At 39.3% G+C, this 20,787-nt stretch overlaps 1 protein-coding gene across 8 annotated transcripts in view; it reads left to right on the top strand.

The window, feature by feature from the left end:
* Nucleotides 1-20,787, top strand: part of PPP3CB (protein phosphatase 3 catalytic subunit beta) — a 139,650-nt gene that overhangs the window by 94,369 nt on the left and 24,494 nt on the right. For 3 of the 8 annotated variants that reach the window (XM_077454356.1, XM_077454351.1, XM_077454354.1), the window contains exons 9-13: nucleotides 453-578; nucleotides 3,861-3,938; nucleotides 7,879-7,905; nucleotides 13,308-13,392; nucleotides 18,444-18,541. In XM_077454356.1, the coding sequence (XP_077310482.1) occupies nucleotides 453-578; nucleotides 3,861-3,938; nucleotides 7,879-7,905; nucleotides 13,308-13,392; nucleotides 18,444-18,541 (414 nt within the window). The remainder of the gene's footprint in view (nucleotides 1-452; nucleotides 579-3,860; nucleotides 3,939-7,878; nucleotides 7,906-13,307; nucleotides 13,393-18,443; nucleotides 18,542-20,787) is intronic. The other 5 variants (XM_077454355.1, XM_077454358.1, XM_077454353.1 and 2 more) reach the window with 3 other exon arrangements.

Raw genomic sequence — 20,787 nt, 5'->3', positions numbered from 1 at the left:
TATAGAGATATAGATATAGAGATATAGATATAGAGATATATATATATATATAGATATATATAAATATATAGATATATATAAATATATAGATATATAGATAGATAGATAGATATATATAGATAGATAGATAGATAGATAGATAGATAGATAGATAGATAGATAGATAGATAGATAGATAGATAGATAGATAGATAGATAGATAGATAGATAGATAGATAGATAGATAGATAGATAGATAGATAGATAGATAGATAGATAGATAGATATATATATATATATATATATATATATATATATATATATATATATATATATATATATATATATATGATTTTTTTTTTTCTTAATCCAACAATTGGGCTACTGTGGCTAAGGAAAGGCAGTTATACTGAAATGATTTTATAATTTTTAGGGTGTTATTGCCTCTAATGATTTCCACCTTTGCATTACAGCTGCTGTATTAAAGTATGAAAATAATGTTATGAATATCAGACAATTCAACTGTTCACCACACCCGTACTGGCTGCCGAACTTCATGGATGTGTTCACATGGTCATTGCCATTTGTTGGTGAAAAAGGTATTTGCTTTGTTCCTCTTTTTAGTTGGAGATCATTTTAGTACATGACTAGGGATAAACAAATTAGGTGGATCTGCAGTTTCTTTAAAGCGGAAGTAAACTCCCCCACTCTGATGCTTCTTTTCATTTAGTCCATTATAATAAGTAATTATCAAACTATAGCCACTGTAATCCAGCCCAAATTGCATATTACTTACTGTTTAACCACTTAAACACCCTTAATAACCAGACCAATTTTCAGCTTTCGGTGCTCTCACATTTTGAATGACAATTACTCAGTCATGCAACACTGGACCTATATGAAATTTTTATCCTCTTTTTCACACAAATAGAGCTTTCTTTTGGTGGTATTTAATCACCGCTTGGGTTTTTATTTTTTGTGCTATAAAAGAAAAAATACCGAAAATTCTGTAAAAAAAAAAAATGAAATTTTCTTCGTTTGTTATAAAATTTAGCAGATTAGTAATTTTTCTTCATAAATTTTTGCCAAAATTTATACTACTACATATCTTTGGTAAAAATAAGTACAAATTGGTGGATATTATTTGGTCTTTGTGAAAGTTATAGAGTCCACAAGCTATGGTGCCAATATCTGAAAATTGATCACACCTGAAGCACTGACGGCCTATTTCAATTCTTGAGACCTTAACATGCCAGAAAAGTACAAATACCCCCCAAATGACTCCTTTTTGGAAAGAAGACATTCCAAGGTATTTAGTAAGAGGCGTGATGAGTTTTTTTAAGTTGTCATTTTTTCCCACAATTCTTTGCAAAATCAAGATTTTTTATTTTTTTATTTTTTATTTTTTTCCACAAAATTGTCATATTATCAGTTTATTTTTCACACACAGCATATGCATACCACAAATTACACCCCAAAATACATTCTGCTATTACTCCCGAGTACGGCGATACCACATGTGTGAGACTTTTACACAGCGTGGCCACATACAGAGGCCCAACATGCAGGGAGCACCATCAGGCGTTCTGGAGCACCCAGGACAAGTCTGACATTTCTCTCCTACATGTAAAAATCATAATTTATTTGCTAGAAAATTACATAGAACCCCAAAACATTATATATGTTTAGCAAACACCCTGGAGAATACAATGGTGGTCTTTTTATCTTGCACGGTATTTGCGCAGCAATTTTTCGAATGCCTTTTTTTGGGAAAAAAAAAAAATGTTTTGTGCTTAAAAAAAAACACAATAAAGTTCGCCCAATTTTTGCATAATGTGAAAGATGAAGTTACGCAGAGTAAATAGATACCTAACATGTCACTCTTCAAAATTGCACACACTCGTGGAATGGCGCCAAGCATCGCTACTTAAAAATCCCCATAGGCGACGCTTTAATTTTTTTTACTGGTTACATGTTTTGAGTCACAGAGGAGGTCTAGGGCTAGAATTATTGCTCTCACTCTAACGTTCGCAGCGATACCTCACATGTGTGTTTTGAACACTGTTTTCATATGTGGGCGGGACTTACATATGCGTTCACTTCTTTTTTTTTTTTTTTTTTTTTTTTTTGTTCATTTTACTTTATTTTAGTTTGACATTTTTTTCCCCAAAAATAAATTTTTTTCTCACTTTTATTCCTATTGCAACAGGTCCTCTTTACAGTGAGATATGGGGTCAATAAGACACCCGCATGTCACCTCTAAGCTGGGAAGCCTGAAATAAAAAATAAATAAAAAAAAACAAGATTCTGGCTTTGATCGTATTGGCGAGTTGGTAGAAGCACCGGAGGGCGGCGGGAGGGGATGTGTATGGCTGGGTATTTCCGGGTATGGCAATTTATGGCAGGGTACTGCAGAGTATTGGCTGGAATTGTACTGCAGAGTATTGGCGGGCATTGCAGAGTATTGGGGAATTGAGGGGTTAAATTTCGGTGAGCAGCGATGTGGGCACTGCAGATGCAGCCCACAGCACTGCTGACACCGATCTCTTCCCCCTCCGCTGTACCGATCGGTACAGAGAGGGGGAGGGAGGAACCGGCGTCATAACATGACGCCGGTTTGTTTACAAGCGATCACTCCGTCATTTAACGGAGCGATCACGTGGTAAACTGCCGCGATGAGCGGCCGTTTACCGTGATCCGTGATACGCCAGGTCCTGTTGACCCGGTGGTCACGGATGCTCTCGAGTGCGCACCCCAGGGGGCGCACGAGAGCGGAATTCTGGAAGGACGTCATATGACGTCCTCCCAGAGTTAAACAACCGCCCTGTAGCCGTCATTCGGCTATGGGCCGGTTAAGTGGTTAAAGAAACTTTAAAAAAACTTGTGTATTTCCACCCTTACATTGAGCACTTCCTGTACTGTTAACCAAGCCTCCTTTTCAATCCAACGTTTCTATGGCAACCCTGCTTCCCTCTTCATAGCTGACTTGTTTTATATCATAGAATTTACTTGTGCTGATTATCTAGTGTTTGCCTCTGTGAGTCCTATCAGCTTCAGCTGATAAGACTGCAGTAATGCTGTCCCGTGACCTGCTTTACACTGCATGTGATGTCACATGGTCACATGGGGTGTAGGAGGAAGCTCTCAGTGATTCTGCAGTCTCCTGGGTGTTCAGTGTTGTGTGCCGTAGGAAGTCCTGATAACAGATAGACAAGAACATAGAGAGTGTGCCGTAAATCGGGGGAGATCTGGGCATGCTCAGTGATGTCATTCTAAAGAACAAAATGGATTACAACAATACTAAGCAAGTATGGAGATATCTGTAAGCAGTGTTCATTAGGGTTTTTTATGCTGATTTGCATGGGACAAAGTTGTGGGGGAGGGTTTACAACCACTTTAAATTTGCCTGAAAATGCACATACAGATTTTTCCAGACTGTGGATATCCATACAGTTCATTATGCAGGCAATACTAACCGGTGCTTATTCAGCTTAGTCACATGACCCCTGAGCTTTTTTTTTCCTCCAGTCAACTGGTCCCAGAATAAAGGCACTGCACTCCTTTGCCTACATTATGATGATACTCAGTCACCAGCTTGTGTAGCGAAGATCCTGAGTTTGCAGGCTATTATAGTGACTGGCGGGGGGAGCAGCATAGGACCAAATAATTTGCAACATGATTTGGTGGGGGAGGGGAGGTAGTATCTCTACCTTAACTTCAGCTTTTACATTATGTGCATATGGCTGAAGGCTTGAACATGGGCTAAAATTTCATAAAAATGTGTGACGTTCTTTGTGACGTGTATGCAAAATGCAACCATCTATTCTATTAATTTAGATTGCTGAAGTACACTAACGTGTCTTTTATTCTGTTCATCACAGTGACTGAAATGCTGGTGAATGTTCTGAGCATTTGCTCAGATGATGAATTAATGACAGAAGGAGAAGACCAGTTTGACGGTAGGATCTTTGTAATATGCCTGGCTCGTTTTTATAATTGTCTGTATATTACAACACACCATTTCTACATTGATTGTTCTGTGACCAACAAAAGTCAACAAAGCACCGTTTGGTCAATTTCTTGGAGTACAGATGTCCTGCTCTCTAAAGCTGACCTTCACCCCAAAGAAATGTGTATGTGGCTCCAGCTCCATTCCTATCCCTCTACCACAATGTGTGTGTGTGTGTTTTTATTTTAAGTCACTTTATTTTTTTGTGCTGCTGCACTTTATCCTTTCTCACCTAGGCAAGAATGGCATTGGGCAAACGTGTGAATATGTGCCGAAGGGCTCTGGGACCTCTTTCTCAGCATGTGTCTATACAACTCAGTGGGCAGAGCCCTTTGGCGCATCTGCTCATGCACCAGACAGTAAAATATGGCAGCACCAGTGGAGGGGGGAGGAGCCACGAATGAGGGGACTGAAGTTCTTCTTGATGAAATTATTGGCTGTCACTTTTTGTTTCTCAGTGTTCACCGTTTAAAAGAATCTAAAATACCATTTGCTACACCTTTGAATAACTAAACAGGACTGTTTGCAATTGAAATAAACTAAAAACAGTAGCATTCAGTAATGGAAAATCATCACGGTTTTGTTTGAGTAGGAAACGCATGGTATTTGATCAATTTTCTGGGCTTTTTACAACCCCAAATCAAAAAAAAAAAAAACACTTGGTATAATCTACATAAAAACAAAATGCAATGATTTACAAATTTCGTGAACCTATTCACAATAGAAAACTAAACACATCAAATGTTTAAACTGAGATGTGCCATTTTAAGAAACAAAATAAGGTCATTTTGAAATTAATGGCAGCAACACGTCTCAAAGAACTTGGGACAGGGCAATGTTTACCACTGTGTAGCTTCCCCTCTTCTTTTAACACTCTGTAAATGTCTGGAAACAGAGGTAATCATTTGCTTGATTTCCCAGAGAGAAATTAAAATAAGGAAAGGGGTACTGGGACTTTATATGAGGCTTTTCATTAGGAATGATGATGCATAAAATCACATTGGGCATTCCATATCCTCTAAAACATGTTTAATCAATGAACAATGATGCCGTACAATCATGATACTCACATATTGAATATAACTGATACAATAAGCATTACAATTAATCAAGGAACATGATTTGTATAGTGAACACACAATGGATAATACAGATCATCAGACATATTTAATAAAATAAATTCATGAATTAAACATACATCAATTGGCGATTATAAACAATTATTTGATACATGATAGCCAGACTTTTCAGGGGGGGAAAGTGCATGTTACATGCCGATAAATGCAGTATTTAAAAACAATTTTGCATTGAGGAACATTATTCTAAAATTGTTCGACTATTTTTAGATGCAGCTTTTCACAAATTGATGAAAATCTGCTCATCTTTACTTCTGAGACACTCATTGCAACACATCGCAAAACATTCTTCCAGCTCTTCTTTGTTAGAACCACTTATTTTTCCAGCTTTTTGTAGCCCTGTGTCCATTGACATGTTTTCTATTGTGAATAAAATATGTAGATTTTACATAGCGTCCCAACTTTTTGGAACTGGGGTTGTAAGTAAAAGGGGCGATACTACTTTTACACTGAAGGCATAAACTAGTTGGGTTTTAGAATTCACACATGATCTATATTTCAGCAGTAGATTAGAATCTGGTGGACTGAGTCACATGCAAATGCCCTGTCCTTGTATCCTAATTTCTTTCTATCCACCCTGGGGTTTTGAGTGTTGCATTCTCTTTTGATCTAAAGCAAAAATCTATCCAGGAGAGTGGTAACCTATTGGTTGTGGCAGCTGTGCACACCCTGGAATGTGAGTACAAGCATCTAAGCCTGTCCTGTGACATCGCCTTAACTATTACACGCCCTCCCTTTTAGGGCATTCAAAGCAGAATGTGCTTTAAGTAAATTATGTGATCTGCCTAAGGGGCAGAGCACATGCTTGACCGACAGTAAAATCTGCTCTGAAAAGCCTGGAAGGGGAGGGCATGTAATAGCCAAAGTAACGTCACAAAACATGTGACACACTGGTTTAGCTTTGACCCAGACCTTGCTGTGGTAATAAAAACAATGATCACCATGACCTAGGAAGTAAACCTTGCATAGTAATAAAATGGGGCGCATACACACTGAGACATGTGGCAATGATCTGCATAGACTTGGAGCCTGCAGATCATTGCCACCAGGAAGGAGGAAGCCCTAGGAACTACAGACATTTTTTTAGAGGAAATTTTTATGTTAAAGGAAAAGTACAACCAAAGCTATTTTGGTTGTACTTCTCCTGTATGTCACATGAGTGCAGTTCGTTCTGCATGCCTGTGTCTGGTTTTCAGCAGACAGTGGGCTAAATCTACTGTTGGCTGACATCACTCAGCCATTCCAGTCTTGAGAGAGATTCCAACCATATGGTTAGGATCAACCCAGCCTGGACTGGCACCTGGCTTAGCCTCTAATGATCCACTAAGAGCCTGAGCCAGCCCCCCTCGCCCCCTCCACAGCCCAGTGCTCCAGTGAGTGCTGGAGGAGCAGACCTGAGAGCTGTTGACTGACGGGGCTCTCTGCTCAGAGTGGAGAGAGAGAACTGAGCGGTCAGCAGTGTGAGCTCTCTATTTTCGCTGCAGAGCCACTGGGGTACAGATGCAGCATTAGATCGATGCTGCATCCACCTACGTGAGTGTAAATGTTGTCCATACTTCTCTTTAAAAACTAAGGGCACAGATAGATGATAGTAATAGATGTAATTAGGAAGGTTTAAATGTTTTTCAGACATTTTAGTAAATTCATTAAAGCTCAGATCATTTCCTATTTTTCTTTATGATTAAAACAGAAACAGTGATTAGTTAAAACTCTTATTTATATTTAACTTCTCTAACTAAACATTTTTCAAAACCTCGGATCACAGTATAAATCTGTTTGTGGGCAATATATTGAGCTTTTACTGATCATTTCAATTTGGAAAAACATAAAGCATTCAACAAGGCCCTTTATTGTTGTATAACTGTGGGTGCATTGCCATTTACTTATACCAGTATAGATACCAGTATAGATTCTGATATTGATAAATTGACCATTTAAACTTTATTCAACATATATCCCTTTTTCATTTGTAATGTGCCCTTCTAAATGGTAATTGTACTTGTCTCCTTAATAGTGTGGTTTGGAAAATGACTATTTCAATTACTGGCCACAGTGTTACTGTTTACATGTACTCCCAGATTCACTGAGCTGCATTATGGGAAATGTCCTGCTGAATAAACTGCTTTGTTAAGCTGTCCAATAGTTTTGCATTGATATAACTGTACATCATTTTGATCACAATCCAGCTACAAGCTTCTCACCTCCATTGTTATGTCCACATTTACCGAACATCCAGTCTTTATTAAATTTGCCATCCTTTTCCAAACTTCGGTAGCACCTCTGACCGTCCCTGTAAACACAGGCTTTAAAAACTATTGTGGTTGTGTAAGTTATCCCGTGATCCGAAAACCTTGTGCTGCCGATGGCATGTCCATTTCTTAACGTTGCATCTAGATTTTGTACTGTACCTCCTTAGATATGCTGTTTTTTTTTAACCCCATTGCTAAAGACCAGCAACAAATAACAGCACGTTGTTGGCCGTGTGACTTTGAAGGGGTTAACACTGCAAATATTATTGTTTCTCACGGTACTCTCTACTATCTCATTCTAAACTGAATTAATGTATTTACTCCTGCCATTCTTAAGAGTCCTAGAGTTGTAGTTTCCCATTTTTTGGTTTCCCTTCTCATTTTTTTTGCCAGTCCACCTTCATTCTTGCTGCTGCCAAGTAAAATATCTTTATTTTTTTTATTTGTCTCACTCACCTATTTCTCCATCGTTCACTTCCTTTTTTTCTGGACTCTCCATCTGAAGAACGACTCATATATGGCAATAGAAAAGGTACAGACCAGACAGAGCACCATTGTTTTGAAATATGACTTCCAAGTTTTTTTTTCCTTTGGAATTGCTACACAATACATTTAAATGATGTCACATGTCAATTTTATGTGTAGCCTTCCTTTATTTTATTTTTTTATTTTTTATTTTTACTTGTCCCCCCTCTTATTAATATTTTGTTTTTTATCGCTCACATTTTTTTTCCCATGAGCATTTGGATATAATTTGCATCGTTCTGAAGTCATATTCCTAGACATCTGTCTTTCTGTGCATGGCATTTTCTCCTCTGTGTTTCTTTCCATTCTGTTCATTTTGTAGGTTTCCATCCTCTTGTCTATCTAACATTCCATATCTTTGGTCCTGCATGACTAGGGGAACATTTGTCTGTTTTTTGCTTCATGATTTTAGTAATGGCCATTTTTTCCTTTTTACTTTTTCTGCATGTAAAATGTTTCAGACAATACTCTCACTTTATTTAGATCGTTGTTGTTTGTGCGGTGTCGGGGAGGGAGATTAACTATTTAACTGTGTAGAAATAAGTTAAAATAACTAAGATGATGATTCTATTTTTAAAGCTGAACCCTGGGTTAAAAAAAAAAAAAAGCTCAGTATCACTAAGGGTATTAGAGGAGGACGTATTGCTTACCACAATCATCTTTCTGGCCATCTTCAGTACTATTCTCTTCTCCCTGGTGCTTCAGTCCATAGGCAGTTCCTCTGTATCATCACGTACAATGCAGGGCTATTAACCCTACATTGTACATGGGAAGAGGCAAGCATGTGACAGCAGCTGAGAGCTTCTTGGAGGCTGGAGAATGATGGAGGAAGCTTGCTAGAGCCAGAAATAATGCAAGTAATACTCCATATTCCTGTACCTCTTAGACTTAGTTCAGCTTTAATTAAATTATAACTCCAACCAGAACATTTTAGTTTGTTTTATGTGTCGTGGTGGAGTCATATAAAATCTATCAAAAAGTTTTATTGTTATGTGTCCCAGTTGGAGATATTCACCCTCGCTTCCAGGTAATGATTGGGACAGTGAGGAAACTTTCCCCAAATGGTGATTAAGGCAACAATTAAACCTGACAGAGGGACTGACACTACTCTCTTCAAAAGTTTGTAATGGAGTTCTACTTTAATACTGATAATTTAATGTAGCAGTGTTCATACCTATGACATTTCAGTAAACCTAGGGGGAAACCCAATTCACTCTAAAGGTTCTAATCCAAGCACATATTTCATTGAAAAAATGGTAACAAATTGTTGTCCAATCTTAAGGCTATCGTTAATGAAACCTAGAATGCTGTTTATATTTCTTTACTTTCTATCCTGTTATGTGTGATACAGACTCACCTGCACATCCAAGTTTGACGGGTACGTAGGGACAGGTGCACAGGCTGTGTCCAGGCACCTGTTTCTGTGTACCTGTCTAACACAGCTGTGCTGGAGCGTCTGAACAGTGGGTGCACTCCCACTTCTACGGGCTGCCAGTATGCAACTCGTGATAGCAGAGAAAAGTAAAAACAAATGGATTTGTAGGTTCTACAGGGATGAGCATCCATATGATTGAGTCCTTAATCTAGGAGCTAACATGTTGATTATGCATAGACCTTTCCAAGAGTGGTTTCTTAAGGACAAGGATATTAAAGGCTTGCCTATACATGTTGAGATCAAGTCTTGGTTTTGGGCAGCCCAGTCATTCTTACAGGTAAGGAAAACCTCTTCTAAGAAAATACATAGGCTGCCATTACTAAACTTCTTTTTAAGTTGCTAATTGTCTGGATGCTGTACTAAGGCAAAGACTCATTTGAAACAAAGTGTACGCTTTCAGGCTTCCTTCTGACTTTACTAGCTGCATATTTGTTTAGCAGTATTGACTAAACATATTGAGGTCAGAGACTGACAGACCTTTCCAGGAGGGGATCAGAAAGGGCTGCCTCTATTTTTTATTTTTTAGAAGTACAGGTGTATTTTACAAACATTTGTTCAAAACCTTTAGGCTTTGTTCACACCATGCACAGAGATGTGAGTTTTTCTGCACCTGTCTCTGCAAGGACACAAGGAAAACCATTGTTCTCTATGTGCCCTGTTTACGCCACAACACCGGTATCACATGCAATTTGTGAAGTTATGTGCGCAGAAAAAAAGTGATTTGATATCAACATTGTGGTGTGAACAGGGCACATAGAGAACAATTGTTTTCTGTGTGCTTTTGCAGAGAGTTTGTTATACATCTCTGCACAAAAGAAAACTCGCATGACAGCAGTGTTATAGTGTGAACAAGGTATATAGAAAACAATGGATTTCTTTCTATACTTGCAGAGACCTATGTAATAACTTTGCACCTCTCTGCACATGGTGTGAACAACCCTTTACAAGTCAAATCTGCATTTTTTTCCAGTTTTTATGCACATATGGTGTGAATGAGATCTTAACGAAAGACATTCAGCCACAAAATCATAATTGCAGATCAAGTAGCAGACAATGTATGTGGTCATACAGTGACTATGTATGCAGAGCCTGCTCTCGGTATACAGCTGCGCCCATCGTTTTGATTATATTGACTCTTCATTATGCAATATGATGATAACCAGTCACGGTAGCCACCTTTTTCCCCCCACTCTTTGCATAAATACAATATTCCCAACGCACGCATTCCTGTAAAAATGTCTGTTCAAGAATGGGTGCTGAAGCAACCAACAGCCAGAACCATGTATAGTCAAAGGAAGTAATGTAACCAGCACAACAGGATCTCCAAAAATGGGTCCAACACTTTAATCCACAATCACACAATTACAGCAGAAATTGATGTTTCAGAGTCACGCAGGACCCTTTCATCAAGCATACTCCCTGTATATACACCCCCACACAAAGGAAATCACAGCAAACCGCTGTATCATAAAATACCAAGATTCCATACTTTCCATAAGTAAGTTAACCACATGATAAACCATCCAGACCTCTGATATCCTCAGTAAAAGGATTTTTTTTCTTTTTTGGTTTAAGCATTTGAATGCAGGTTCACAACTTGGCCACAAAAGCTAGCCCTTCATTGTCATAATTTTTGTCAGTCTCTATCCCCAGTAGCCTGTTGACTTAAGCTAGCAATAGATCAAAATTTGGTCAGTTCAGCAGACCTGTTTTGGCATGTTTTTTTTTTTCTTTCGATCAGCCTACTGGCAGATCAGAGGCTGGGAGTGGGTGGAAGCCATCTATGGCTGCCTTTACGTATGTTCTACAACCACAATGCACAAATGCATAGTCAAGATGCCTCAGGAAAAAAAATTTTCTAGTAGAAATCTGTTGAGATCTAGTTCTGTGCCCCTCCATTCCTGTAAGGAAAATGTAAAGGGTATAATACAGTAGAAAATGAATGATATATTGTAATTTACTCTCACTTTTCCTGAGAACCATACCAAGACCTAAAATTAGAATGTTATTCATGGTGATGCTGCTGGCACTGCAGGAATAAGGCCCAGAGTGCATACCATTCCAAAACTGTTCTTGATAGGCCCAGATTTGGTCCATGTAAGCATATCTCTTTATCTAGTGGTACTCTAATGATTTGTGCTTCTGGAAATTTCGTAGGTATAAATCAAAACCTAACCCCAGTGTTTTTGTTTGTTTTGTTTTTTAAGTTTTAAATAGATTTGGGAATAGTCAAAATGGTCCTTTTTTTTTTTTTTAATCTCTGTCTGACGTCATGTTGTGAGGATTTTCCCTTAATTCAAATCACTGTGAGGTCTATACAGGAACTAATCTGTGTCCCTGTTGAAAGGACTCCCATGAATTGGAAGTTAGGGGAAATCTGCCCAGTAGTTACACATGGCAATAAAAACCTGGAAAATGCTTTTCCCACTCTTTCCAAAAAAAAGAAAAAAATTGAAGTTGGGCTTTACCATGAAGAAATGCTGTTCTGAGAGATATCTTAGGGCTGGAGTTGACCACTTTCTAAAAAGAGAAAAACCACTGCAAAATTATTGTTGGCTAGTGCTGATTGACTACATACTTTTAGCTGCGGCGTGAATGTCCTTCATTTTATATGTCCCTGAGACTCCTGGTGGTACTGTGTGTATGACTTTTGAGCTGAAATCTATAGTCCTAAGCACAGTTGAAGAGTGCTTTCAGTTAGAGAGGCTGTTCTCGACTGTATAAAGTCTTCTCCATAATTTGCCTGAGCAGTGTGGTAGAGTGGTCCTGATGCAGAATTCTCTATATACACAAGAAACCGTTTCTCTTTTGATTCAAGCAAAGGTTAACGTGTCTTGTCTGAGGATGTGGAGGGGAGTCGCATGTGGTACCTATGTATTCTGTATGCCTCCAATTTGAGGGGTCCTAGGTGCATACACAAAATGTTTCAAAAGCAGATAAATCTCCTTAGGGGTGTAGTATTTAAATTTTAGAACAGAATTGGCCACATTGGCAGTTATATTGAGATTCATATGCTTTTGCCAAGTGTTATTTTTGCCCCTACCAACTTGACAGATTCGTCTCCCTTTCACTTCCAAGCCGGCTCTTAAAAAAACTACAGATTGGAATGGGAAAATGGTCATCCAGAGTAATTTGCTTAAGAATATTTTGTGCATGAAGCCATTCATGCATAAAGTTTATAGCATACATACGACTATAAGTTACACGGTTTAGACCAATGTTTCTCTATTCCAGTCCTCAAGTACCCCCAACAGGTGATGTTTCAGAATTTCCCTCAGATGAAACAGCTGTGGTAATTGCTAAGGCAGTGAAATTGATCAAATCACCTGTGCAAAATAATAAGCCTGAAAACATGACCTATCTGGGGCACTTGAGGACTGGAGTTGAGAAACATTGGTTTAGACCACAGGTTTGTACATATCATGCATACAGTGTTTTTACTACTTGCCACTGTTCATATGCCAACCAAAGTCTCTGCCCGCTTTGCCTCATCATGATGCCAGACAGAGTACAAGAAAAAGCAGGTCAGACAATGCAGGTTAGGCCACATTTGCTTTACCATATCAGCAGCATATATACTGTTTTATGTAATCCTGTTTCACACATATCTTTGTGCCTATTGAACGTCATTTAATGTTTTAACACATCAACTTCATTATCAAAATGTCACGTGTTCATATGTATAGCTACAATGTATCTAAACTTTAACAGCAAGAATGTTTGTTTGTTTTTTTTTGTATTTTTTTTTTTTTTTTTTACCCATAGTTCAGCAGTCTATTTGGTCTGGTTTGTTTTATATTTTGCTTCTACTGGTGCATTTAACCGATACTCTTGTAAGTTTGTGAAAAACAAACTTTAAAAGCGTGTGGTGGCGTGTTGGCAATTTTTGTCAGATTTGCATATGATTCTGTGTAATATTCTCTCCAAAAAAATATAAATTCCTGAGCTTGAGATTCTTCTTATTCCATTGAAAGTAGGTACAGCTGCCGCTCGTAAAGAAATCATCAGGAACAAAATTCGGGCGATAGGCAAGATGGCAAGAGTCTTCTCTGTGCTCAGGTAGGCCAACATGTTTAGTGATAGCCCTGAATAAACGATTAAGTGTTTGAGAATATTTCAAGAGAAACTGTCAATAATAAGGGAAAAAATGGAAGTTGAACAATTTGTTATCGTTTGTGATTTTAAGGAAACTGTATGGCTATGTTAATGGGAGTGGGGAGTCCTATGATTACTCTGTGGTTTAAAAAAAAAAGTAAAGGCTGGGATAGAATGATTCGGCCTGACACCCAGCCTAAACTACCCAAAGTTAACTACTGGCCATTTATTCCACTGGACCATTGTATGCAGCAAATTTGTTTCTGTATCAAGAGTGTTATGTACTTGGCAATCTTGGGCAATTTTGAAAGTTTACATTCACTTTCAGAGGTGATTAAGAGAGTAAACCATTAGCAGCCGTACTCTGGTTGCAGGGCTGTTCCACTCAGAAAATCTGATTTGCCTTTTGCCTACTGAAATAGCTCATACATTAAAAATGGTCACTGTGGTATGGTTTGATCTCTCATTTAAAGAGATAAGATGTAGACCTGCTGTAAGTAGTAATATAAAAATTTGAAAATGGACAGATGGAGGTCTGGGTTGGATGGCTGTCAGGTGTAAACAGATAGGTGGTCTGTTTACATTCCGACTGCCCCTAGAGAAGAGAAGACTGTGGCTGAGCTGCATTAGCAGAGCAGACATGGACCAGCTATTCAATGGGAATCTGTGGACAGATTCCAGGCTGAGCAGGCAGACTCCAACAGAACCAGCCCCACGTGGAATGAGCCTAATACACTTTTTCTCAGGAAAATAAAACCCCCAGCACCCTAAGCTAAAGTAGAACCCTACCCCACTACATACTTAAATCGATTGTAAAGTCTTTTTTTTCCTATAAAAATAAAACATGCTATACTTACCTGCTCTGTTGCAGTGAATTTTCGCAGAGCAGCCCAGATCCTCCTCTTTGGTCCCTCCCTCCAGTTGAGAGCCCCCAGAGCAAGCAGCTTGCTATGGGGGGCACCCAAGCTGAGTCACAGCTCCCTGTGTCTATTCAGACAAGGATCTGCAGCCCAGCTCTGCCCCCTCCCTCTCCTGGTTGGGCAGCTTACTTTGATTCACAGCAGCGGGAACCAGTGCCACCGCTGCTGTGTCTCAGTCAATCAGGAGGGAGAGTCTCCGACGGCCGAGGCATTCGTAGCCCTCGCTGAATAGAAATGGGGCTCAGGTAAGTATTAGGGTGGCCTGCTACACACAGCTTTTTATCTTAAAGTGATTGTAAAGACTCGGTTTTTCTTGTTTTTTATAAAAAAAAGAAAAAAAAATCATACTTGCCTCCACTGTGCACAGTGTGGTCCTGATCCTTGACTTCTCGACTTCATGTGGCCCCCCCCCCCCCCCCCCAGGAGAGCGCTTCTCCTAGAGGGTTATCTTGCGGGCGTGCTCTCGAGTCCAGCATTTGCATCCATAGGCACAAATGCCAGACTCGGCCTCAGCACCAGCGTCATTGGATTTGCTTTACAGCAGTGGGAGCCAATGGCTGCGCTGCTATCAATCTATCCAATCAAGAACCGGAACCTCGTGAAGACAGGAAGAGCGCATCTCAGCGACAGAAATTCGGGGCTCAGGTGAGTAAAACAGGGAGGCCAGTCACTGCACTGTGTTTGCAACCCCTTTAATGCATAGAATGCATTAAGATAAAAAAACTTCTGACTTTACAACCCCTTTTTTAACAGTCCATGATCACGGCAGCCTCCTGCAGTATTTACATCCTCGGTATACAAAGCTCTGACCTGTCTGCACGTTATTTTTTCTTTGACGTCTTTGGGGGGGGAGGACTACGCCTAATGTCTCTACGGTAGGAGTATGATTCCATATATGTCTACAGGCAATTGCTGCACGGGGCCACCAGCACCCAAGGAGATTTTTGCTCCTAGAATGTAACCCTTGTGGGAGGTCGCTGCTGTCAGAGGGGAGTGTTCACCAGGTTGAGAGGATTCTAAATTGGTTAGCTTGTGTTGAGGGGTGATTATGTACTTTTAAAAGACAAAGGCAAGTGTTCACATCCCCTATGTAAGCGAAATACCCAGATACATACCAGAAAGCCTGGCTAGTTATTAACTGGTTTAGCGACACTCTGAATAAGGATTAGGATTTAAATAGGATAATAAGTTGGTTTTCTGTTGAGCCGGCCATAGACGGGGTGGTTTTTTCTCCCCCCCCGCTTGATTCCCTCCGTCAGTGTTGATTGCAATGGCTCTGTTGGAGGAATTACCCATTCTCCTGGCAGTGGGGTGGGAGAAACCATCCTCACTGGGATAACAGTGATTATTGCTAGCGGTTATAAAAGGCTGGTTGTACCCAAATTGATCGATTAAACTTGGTACATTCAGCCTACCCATACATGGTTTGAATCTCGGCCGATTCCTGCAGAACGGGCCAAGATTTGATCAGTCTATGGCTAGCTTTAGTTATGTAAACCCAGATGCTTTCCCTGCATCCATTGTATTTTTGCACTAGTTTCATTGTCGCTCAAGAAACTACCACATTTTCATATAGAGGTGTGTGTATATATTTTATATATCTATATTGTTTTTATGCACTTTACTAAAACGTATTGGCAATACTGATGGACCTTCACAGTGAAGACAAAAAGGAAAGATCTTTTTTTTCTCTGTGTACTGGCAATTTATACTTGGGAAGCAGTAATCGCAGTGTGGGGTGCCTGCTGAGGTACCCTTATAGTGTCCTCATTTCCATGAGACCAACACTAAAAACTATTTAGCAAATACAATACATACTGATTAGGACATTGAGAAGAAAACTGCTGACCAAGTAAAACTGTATGTACAAGTGTTTGTCAAATAATTTTGATATAGTTTAAAGTAGTTTAAGATATACCAGTGTTTTAATTTTGCTTTTTTAATTCACATCTTTGTTGCTACTATTACACAAAGATGATTCCCAACCCCCCCCCCCCACCCGACTCCATGTGACAGAAGACTTTGCTGTAGATTGTCATACAAATCACTTGTAGAACAAATTCAGCTGCATGATTCTGAAGAGCAAATGGAATGTTCTCATTGTATCAAAAATGTGTGACCTATTTTTTTATCCTGAAAGTATAATATGGCTTCATTTACTAGTTAGTATTATGTTTTATGGGAACAGCTAACCCCAACCTGATATATTTCTCCTTGGTTACTTACCTTGGATTGTGTTGGGAATGAAGCTTGTGCAGACATCCGTCGTGGGAATACACTAGCCAGCATTCTGTTGCTGTAATATCCACGCTATAAGTTCTGACTGGATCACTTACCAACCATGCAGCTGATGGGTGGGTACAATGCTCAGGAATGCTTTTACTCATTGACTGAAGCATATCCTGACACCTTGCACTGCATGCCTGCTTTCTTTTGGATCCTCTCCTTATTTTTTGTTTTTATTCTTCTGCATTTTAGATTTGAGATAAGACCTGTGTTCTTTTATTTCCTGTTATGTGCCTCTCTATCCAGATCACTTGGCATGAAACATATACAGTTCTTTTTCAACCGAATTGGACTATACTCTTAAACATCAGTGCCAAGTTCTACAGCAGCTATACACTATATTGTTGGGTCCCATAAGCTGCTGACCATTCTCTGGGTAGGCCTGGGTTCTCTTCCACTGATTACTTAGACCCCATTCACACTTACCCCTTTCACACTACCAGAGTTTTTCAGGCGCTACAGCGCTAAAAATAGCGCCTGAAAAAAGCTGCTCCATGCGCTCCAATGTGAAAGCCCACTAGCGGCCAAATAGCGCTGCTAAAATGATGGTAAAGCGGCGTCCAAAAATAATGTTGCTTTACCGCTAACTCCCCCCCTTCCTCCCCCCACGGCTCAGTGTGAAAGGGCTCTGGTGTGTGAGGATTGGTTTAAGTGTTGGGAGTCTTGCATGTAATTCACTCTATGCTACAGAGGGATGCGTACTAGGTAGGTGTAAAGTGGATGTAAATTCAATTCATGAAATCTGAGCTGGGCACATATATATCTGCAGTGTTTTATTATCTCTCTTCAAAGCCCTATGTCCCATAATTGTCTTCTGCCCCATTCTTCTGTTAGCATGAGAACTTCTGACAATCTCTCCGACACAGATAAAAGCAGCCTGAGTTTTTTGTGTTGGGGGGGGGGGGGGGTGCTATAAATAGATAAGCAGAGTTCTGAACAGTTCCACGAACAGAGCTGAAAGTCTCTACCTATGAGGAGAGGGGATGTGTGCCTTTCCTCCAATCAGCTGTCTTGGCTGTATGCCCAGGCTTTGCTGCAGTGCTAACCAGGAAGAGAAAATCTAACATGATCTGAACATTCTAAAGCATATATAAAGCTGAAGACGGCAGATATTCATGTAAAACTTATGTAGGGGGATTTGTTTCATCCCTGTGTATATATGTGAGAATTTACATCCACTTAAATTTTGTTTTGGCAGGTTGCTACTTTAATGCTCAGCAATACACACACAAGATGTAATAATGGTCATTGCATTTAAATCACTGAGGACTTAAAGAAAGCATCTTTGAAATATGTTACATTTATTAATTATATACACCCTTCAAGAAGTTGGCTAAAGAATATAAAAAATATTCTTCAAGAGGAATTAAACCCTGATGGGTGTTACTTCCTCTACTTTTCCCCCTGCAATGTAAAAGCATAATGGGCTACTATGCATTGCAAGTTGCACAGAGGTGTTTACAACCACTTTAACTGCTAAGCTGCGGGCCAGGTCTTTAGAGAGACTCTAGTTGCCAGTTGGCTGCCATTGATTAGGTGTTTTGTAAGGTACTTCAGCGAAATAGTGTAAATATATATATAATATATATATATTTTTTTTTACCTCCTGTTACTTTGGTTGACCCTTTATTTCTTTGATTCAGAAACTATTTCAGCATGGGGTGACAATGCCATATGAAAGTGGCAGGGTGTTTTCTAAGTTTGCACTCTGCTTTTCAGATTGTTTTTATATTCCAATGTTTTGCCATTTTCTGCTGACATTTGGACAATATTTCAAAACCCTCATTTTTGTTTCCTTGTGTTTCCTAGGGAGGAAAGTGAAAGTGTGTTGACGCTGAAGGGTTTAACCCCCACTGGAATGCTGCCGAGCGGAGTACTGGCTGGAGGACGGCAAACTTTACAAAGTGGTAATGATAAAAAAAGCTTACTGTACCTCAGGTGGATTGGGGCACACCTCATTCCCTTTCCAGTTCTACAACCAATGCATGCTGGGAATTTCTAATGCTTTTTAGCTCCCGTCTCAGTGGCTAACAATAGTAACATCGCCCAAGCTTTCCCTATGGAATGGAAGCTAGCAATTCATACCACAGGTACAAACCACGACAGCTTACGTCTTCCCCACCTCCTTCCAAGCACAACCTACCTTTCCTGTGCTCCCCTCTTGCCTCTAAAGTTACACAGGTCTTTCTTTCCTTCGGGTGACTAATCAGCATGACAGAAAAAAGGTGTGTTATTACAGAGATAATGTACTGTAGATGCAGTGCTTTAGCAATTTATTTTTTGTCACATTTTAAAAAAACAGGCATGTTTCCTGTCAAATGCAGCTAAAAATACGATATTTCACAATGGCTACTATGCAGTGTTTGGTTTTGTACCCTGGTATTCTGTACTAAAATGTGTTCTGTTTTTTTTTTTTTTTTTTTCTAATGTAAAACTAACATCTTACAAATTTCCCCACTCTGCTTGGTGTAGCTAATTCTTCTTGGTTGGTCTTGTCTGTCTAGTCCTCTTTGAATTAGTTTATAGTTGTTGTAGTATATATAGAAATTGTCTTGTGTGTCTAAACCTGTGGGTGGACATCTTGTATTTGTGGGATGGGTTTTCTGTTGCACATGAGATGCATTTTTATTTGCACAAGGTTTATTGTATTATTAGTGTGGATGATCAGCAACAAAAAAACAAAACACATACTATATAAATCTTCATCTTGGAATGAGCTACAGGATTGCCTAATTATCTAAAAAAGGAAGATTGGAAAACATTTCAGGTGTGACCGTCAGATACCTGACTGGCTGCTGGTAACATCTTATAGGATTCTGTAATGTTGTTTGAAAAGGCTGACATATTGAACTGCACTGTATTTCTGCAGAATAATGTATTTTGAGTCCTATTGTCCTCAGCACCAGGTGGTTAGACCTATTTATTTCCATTTTTAGAAAGTGAAGGGGTGTGTGTCTTTTTTTTTTTTTTTTTGAGTTGGTATACCATAATTTCATGTACCTAGCAACCAAAAGAAGTCTGTTACTTTCTAGAAATAATGCAATTTCATGTAGGTGCAACAATATTTAAATCTTACAACACATTTTCCCAATTCTGCTTTTATTCCAGTCATTGTATAGCGGGACAGTGCCGGTTGTCATAAAGAATGGGTGGCAGTTGCATTTGTAGCCAGTAGTTGAGGAAATTCCAAGCTGGACCAAAGCAATTAACTGTGATTTAACTTCAGAATTTATGTTCACATAGCACAAATATTCTGGGAAGGTAAAGAGGTTTATGCTTTCATGCTACAGGTAAACCGTGCAGTGGACTAGACTGCCTATATATCCAGGAAAACACGAAGAAGTGGACTTGTAGTTATCACTTACACATGGCCTTCAGTTAGGTGTATAACTGTACATATTAAAATACACTTGTTGCAGGCACACCCAGAAACCACCACTTCAGTGTATTATTGCCCATTGAGACGTATTACAGAAAACATGTGAAACTGTGTTTAACTGTCAGCATGCGCATTTACATGCGCCCAAGTACAGGCATGTTTTTCAAAATTCTACATTTGAAAATATAAGCCTGTTTGTATAATTGTGTCAGCAGTTACGTGCCTATGCTGCACTGTGTGGTTTTCTTTTATACATCTCAAAAATACTCTAGTTGTGGCTCCTAGGTGCCATAACAAGAAGCATATTTTAATATGTACACAGCCATACGCTTAATGTACTGCTATGTGCAAGAGCCCTCCATAGCAGGTCAATGGGATACAGATTGTTTATGACCAAACAACGCTACAACCTAAGGCACAGTTAAAGGGTAACTCCTCTTTTGTGGGACAAGATAGCAAATAAAAAACCATGATAATATAGCATGTACAATTGTGACACAAGTCATATTGTAATTTGTTATTTAAGTGGATGTAAACCCTCAGATATACCCAGTGAATTGAACAACCACAGATGATACACAGAGGTTAAACAAATCTTCCCACATAAGTTTTACATGTATATCTGCAGTCTTCAGCTTTCTACACTCTTTAGAAAGTCCTCTTTGTGTTAGGATTTTTTCTTCCTGTTCAGCACTGGGAGTGGTTTCTTGGCATACAGCCAAGACAGCTGATTGGAGGAAAGGCACACACATCAACTCCACATAGGCAAAATGA

Source organism: Lithobates pipiens, unplaced genomic scaffold, assembly GCF_037356315.1.
Source record: "Lithobates pipiens isolate NorthernLeopardFrog02 unplaced genomic scaffold, aLitPip1_a1.2 Scaffold_25, whole genome shotgun sequence".
Classification (NCBI taxonomy): domain Eukaryota; kingdom Metazoa; phylum Chordata; class Amphibia; order Anura; family Ranidae; genus Lithobates; species Lithobates pipiens.
The sequence above is the reverse complement of the archived record's forward strand: the minus strand, read 5'-3'. Positions and strand labels throughout refer to the sequence as shown.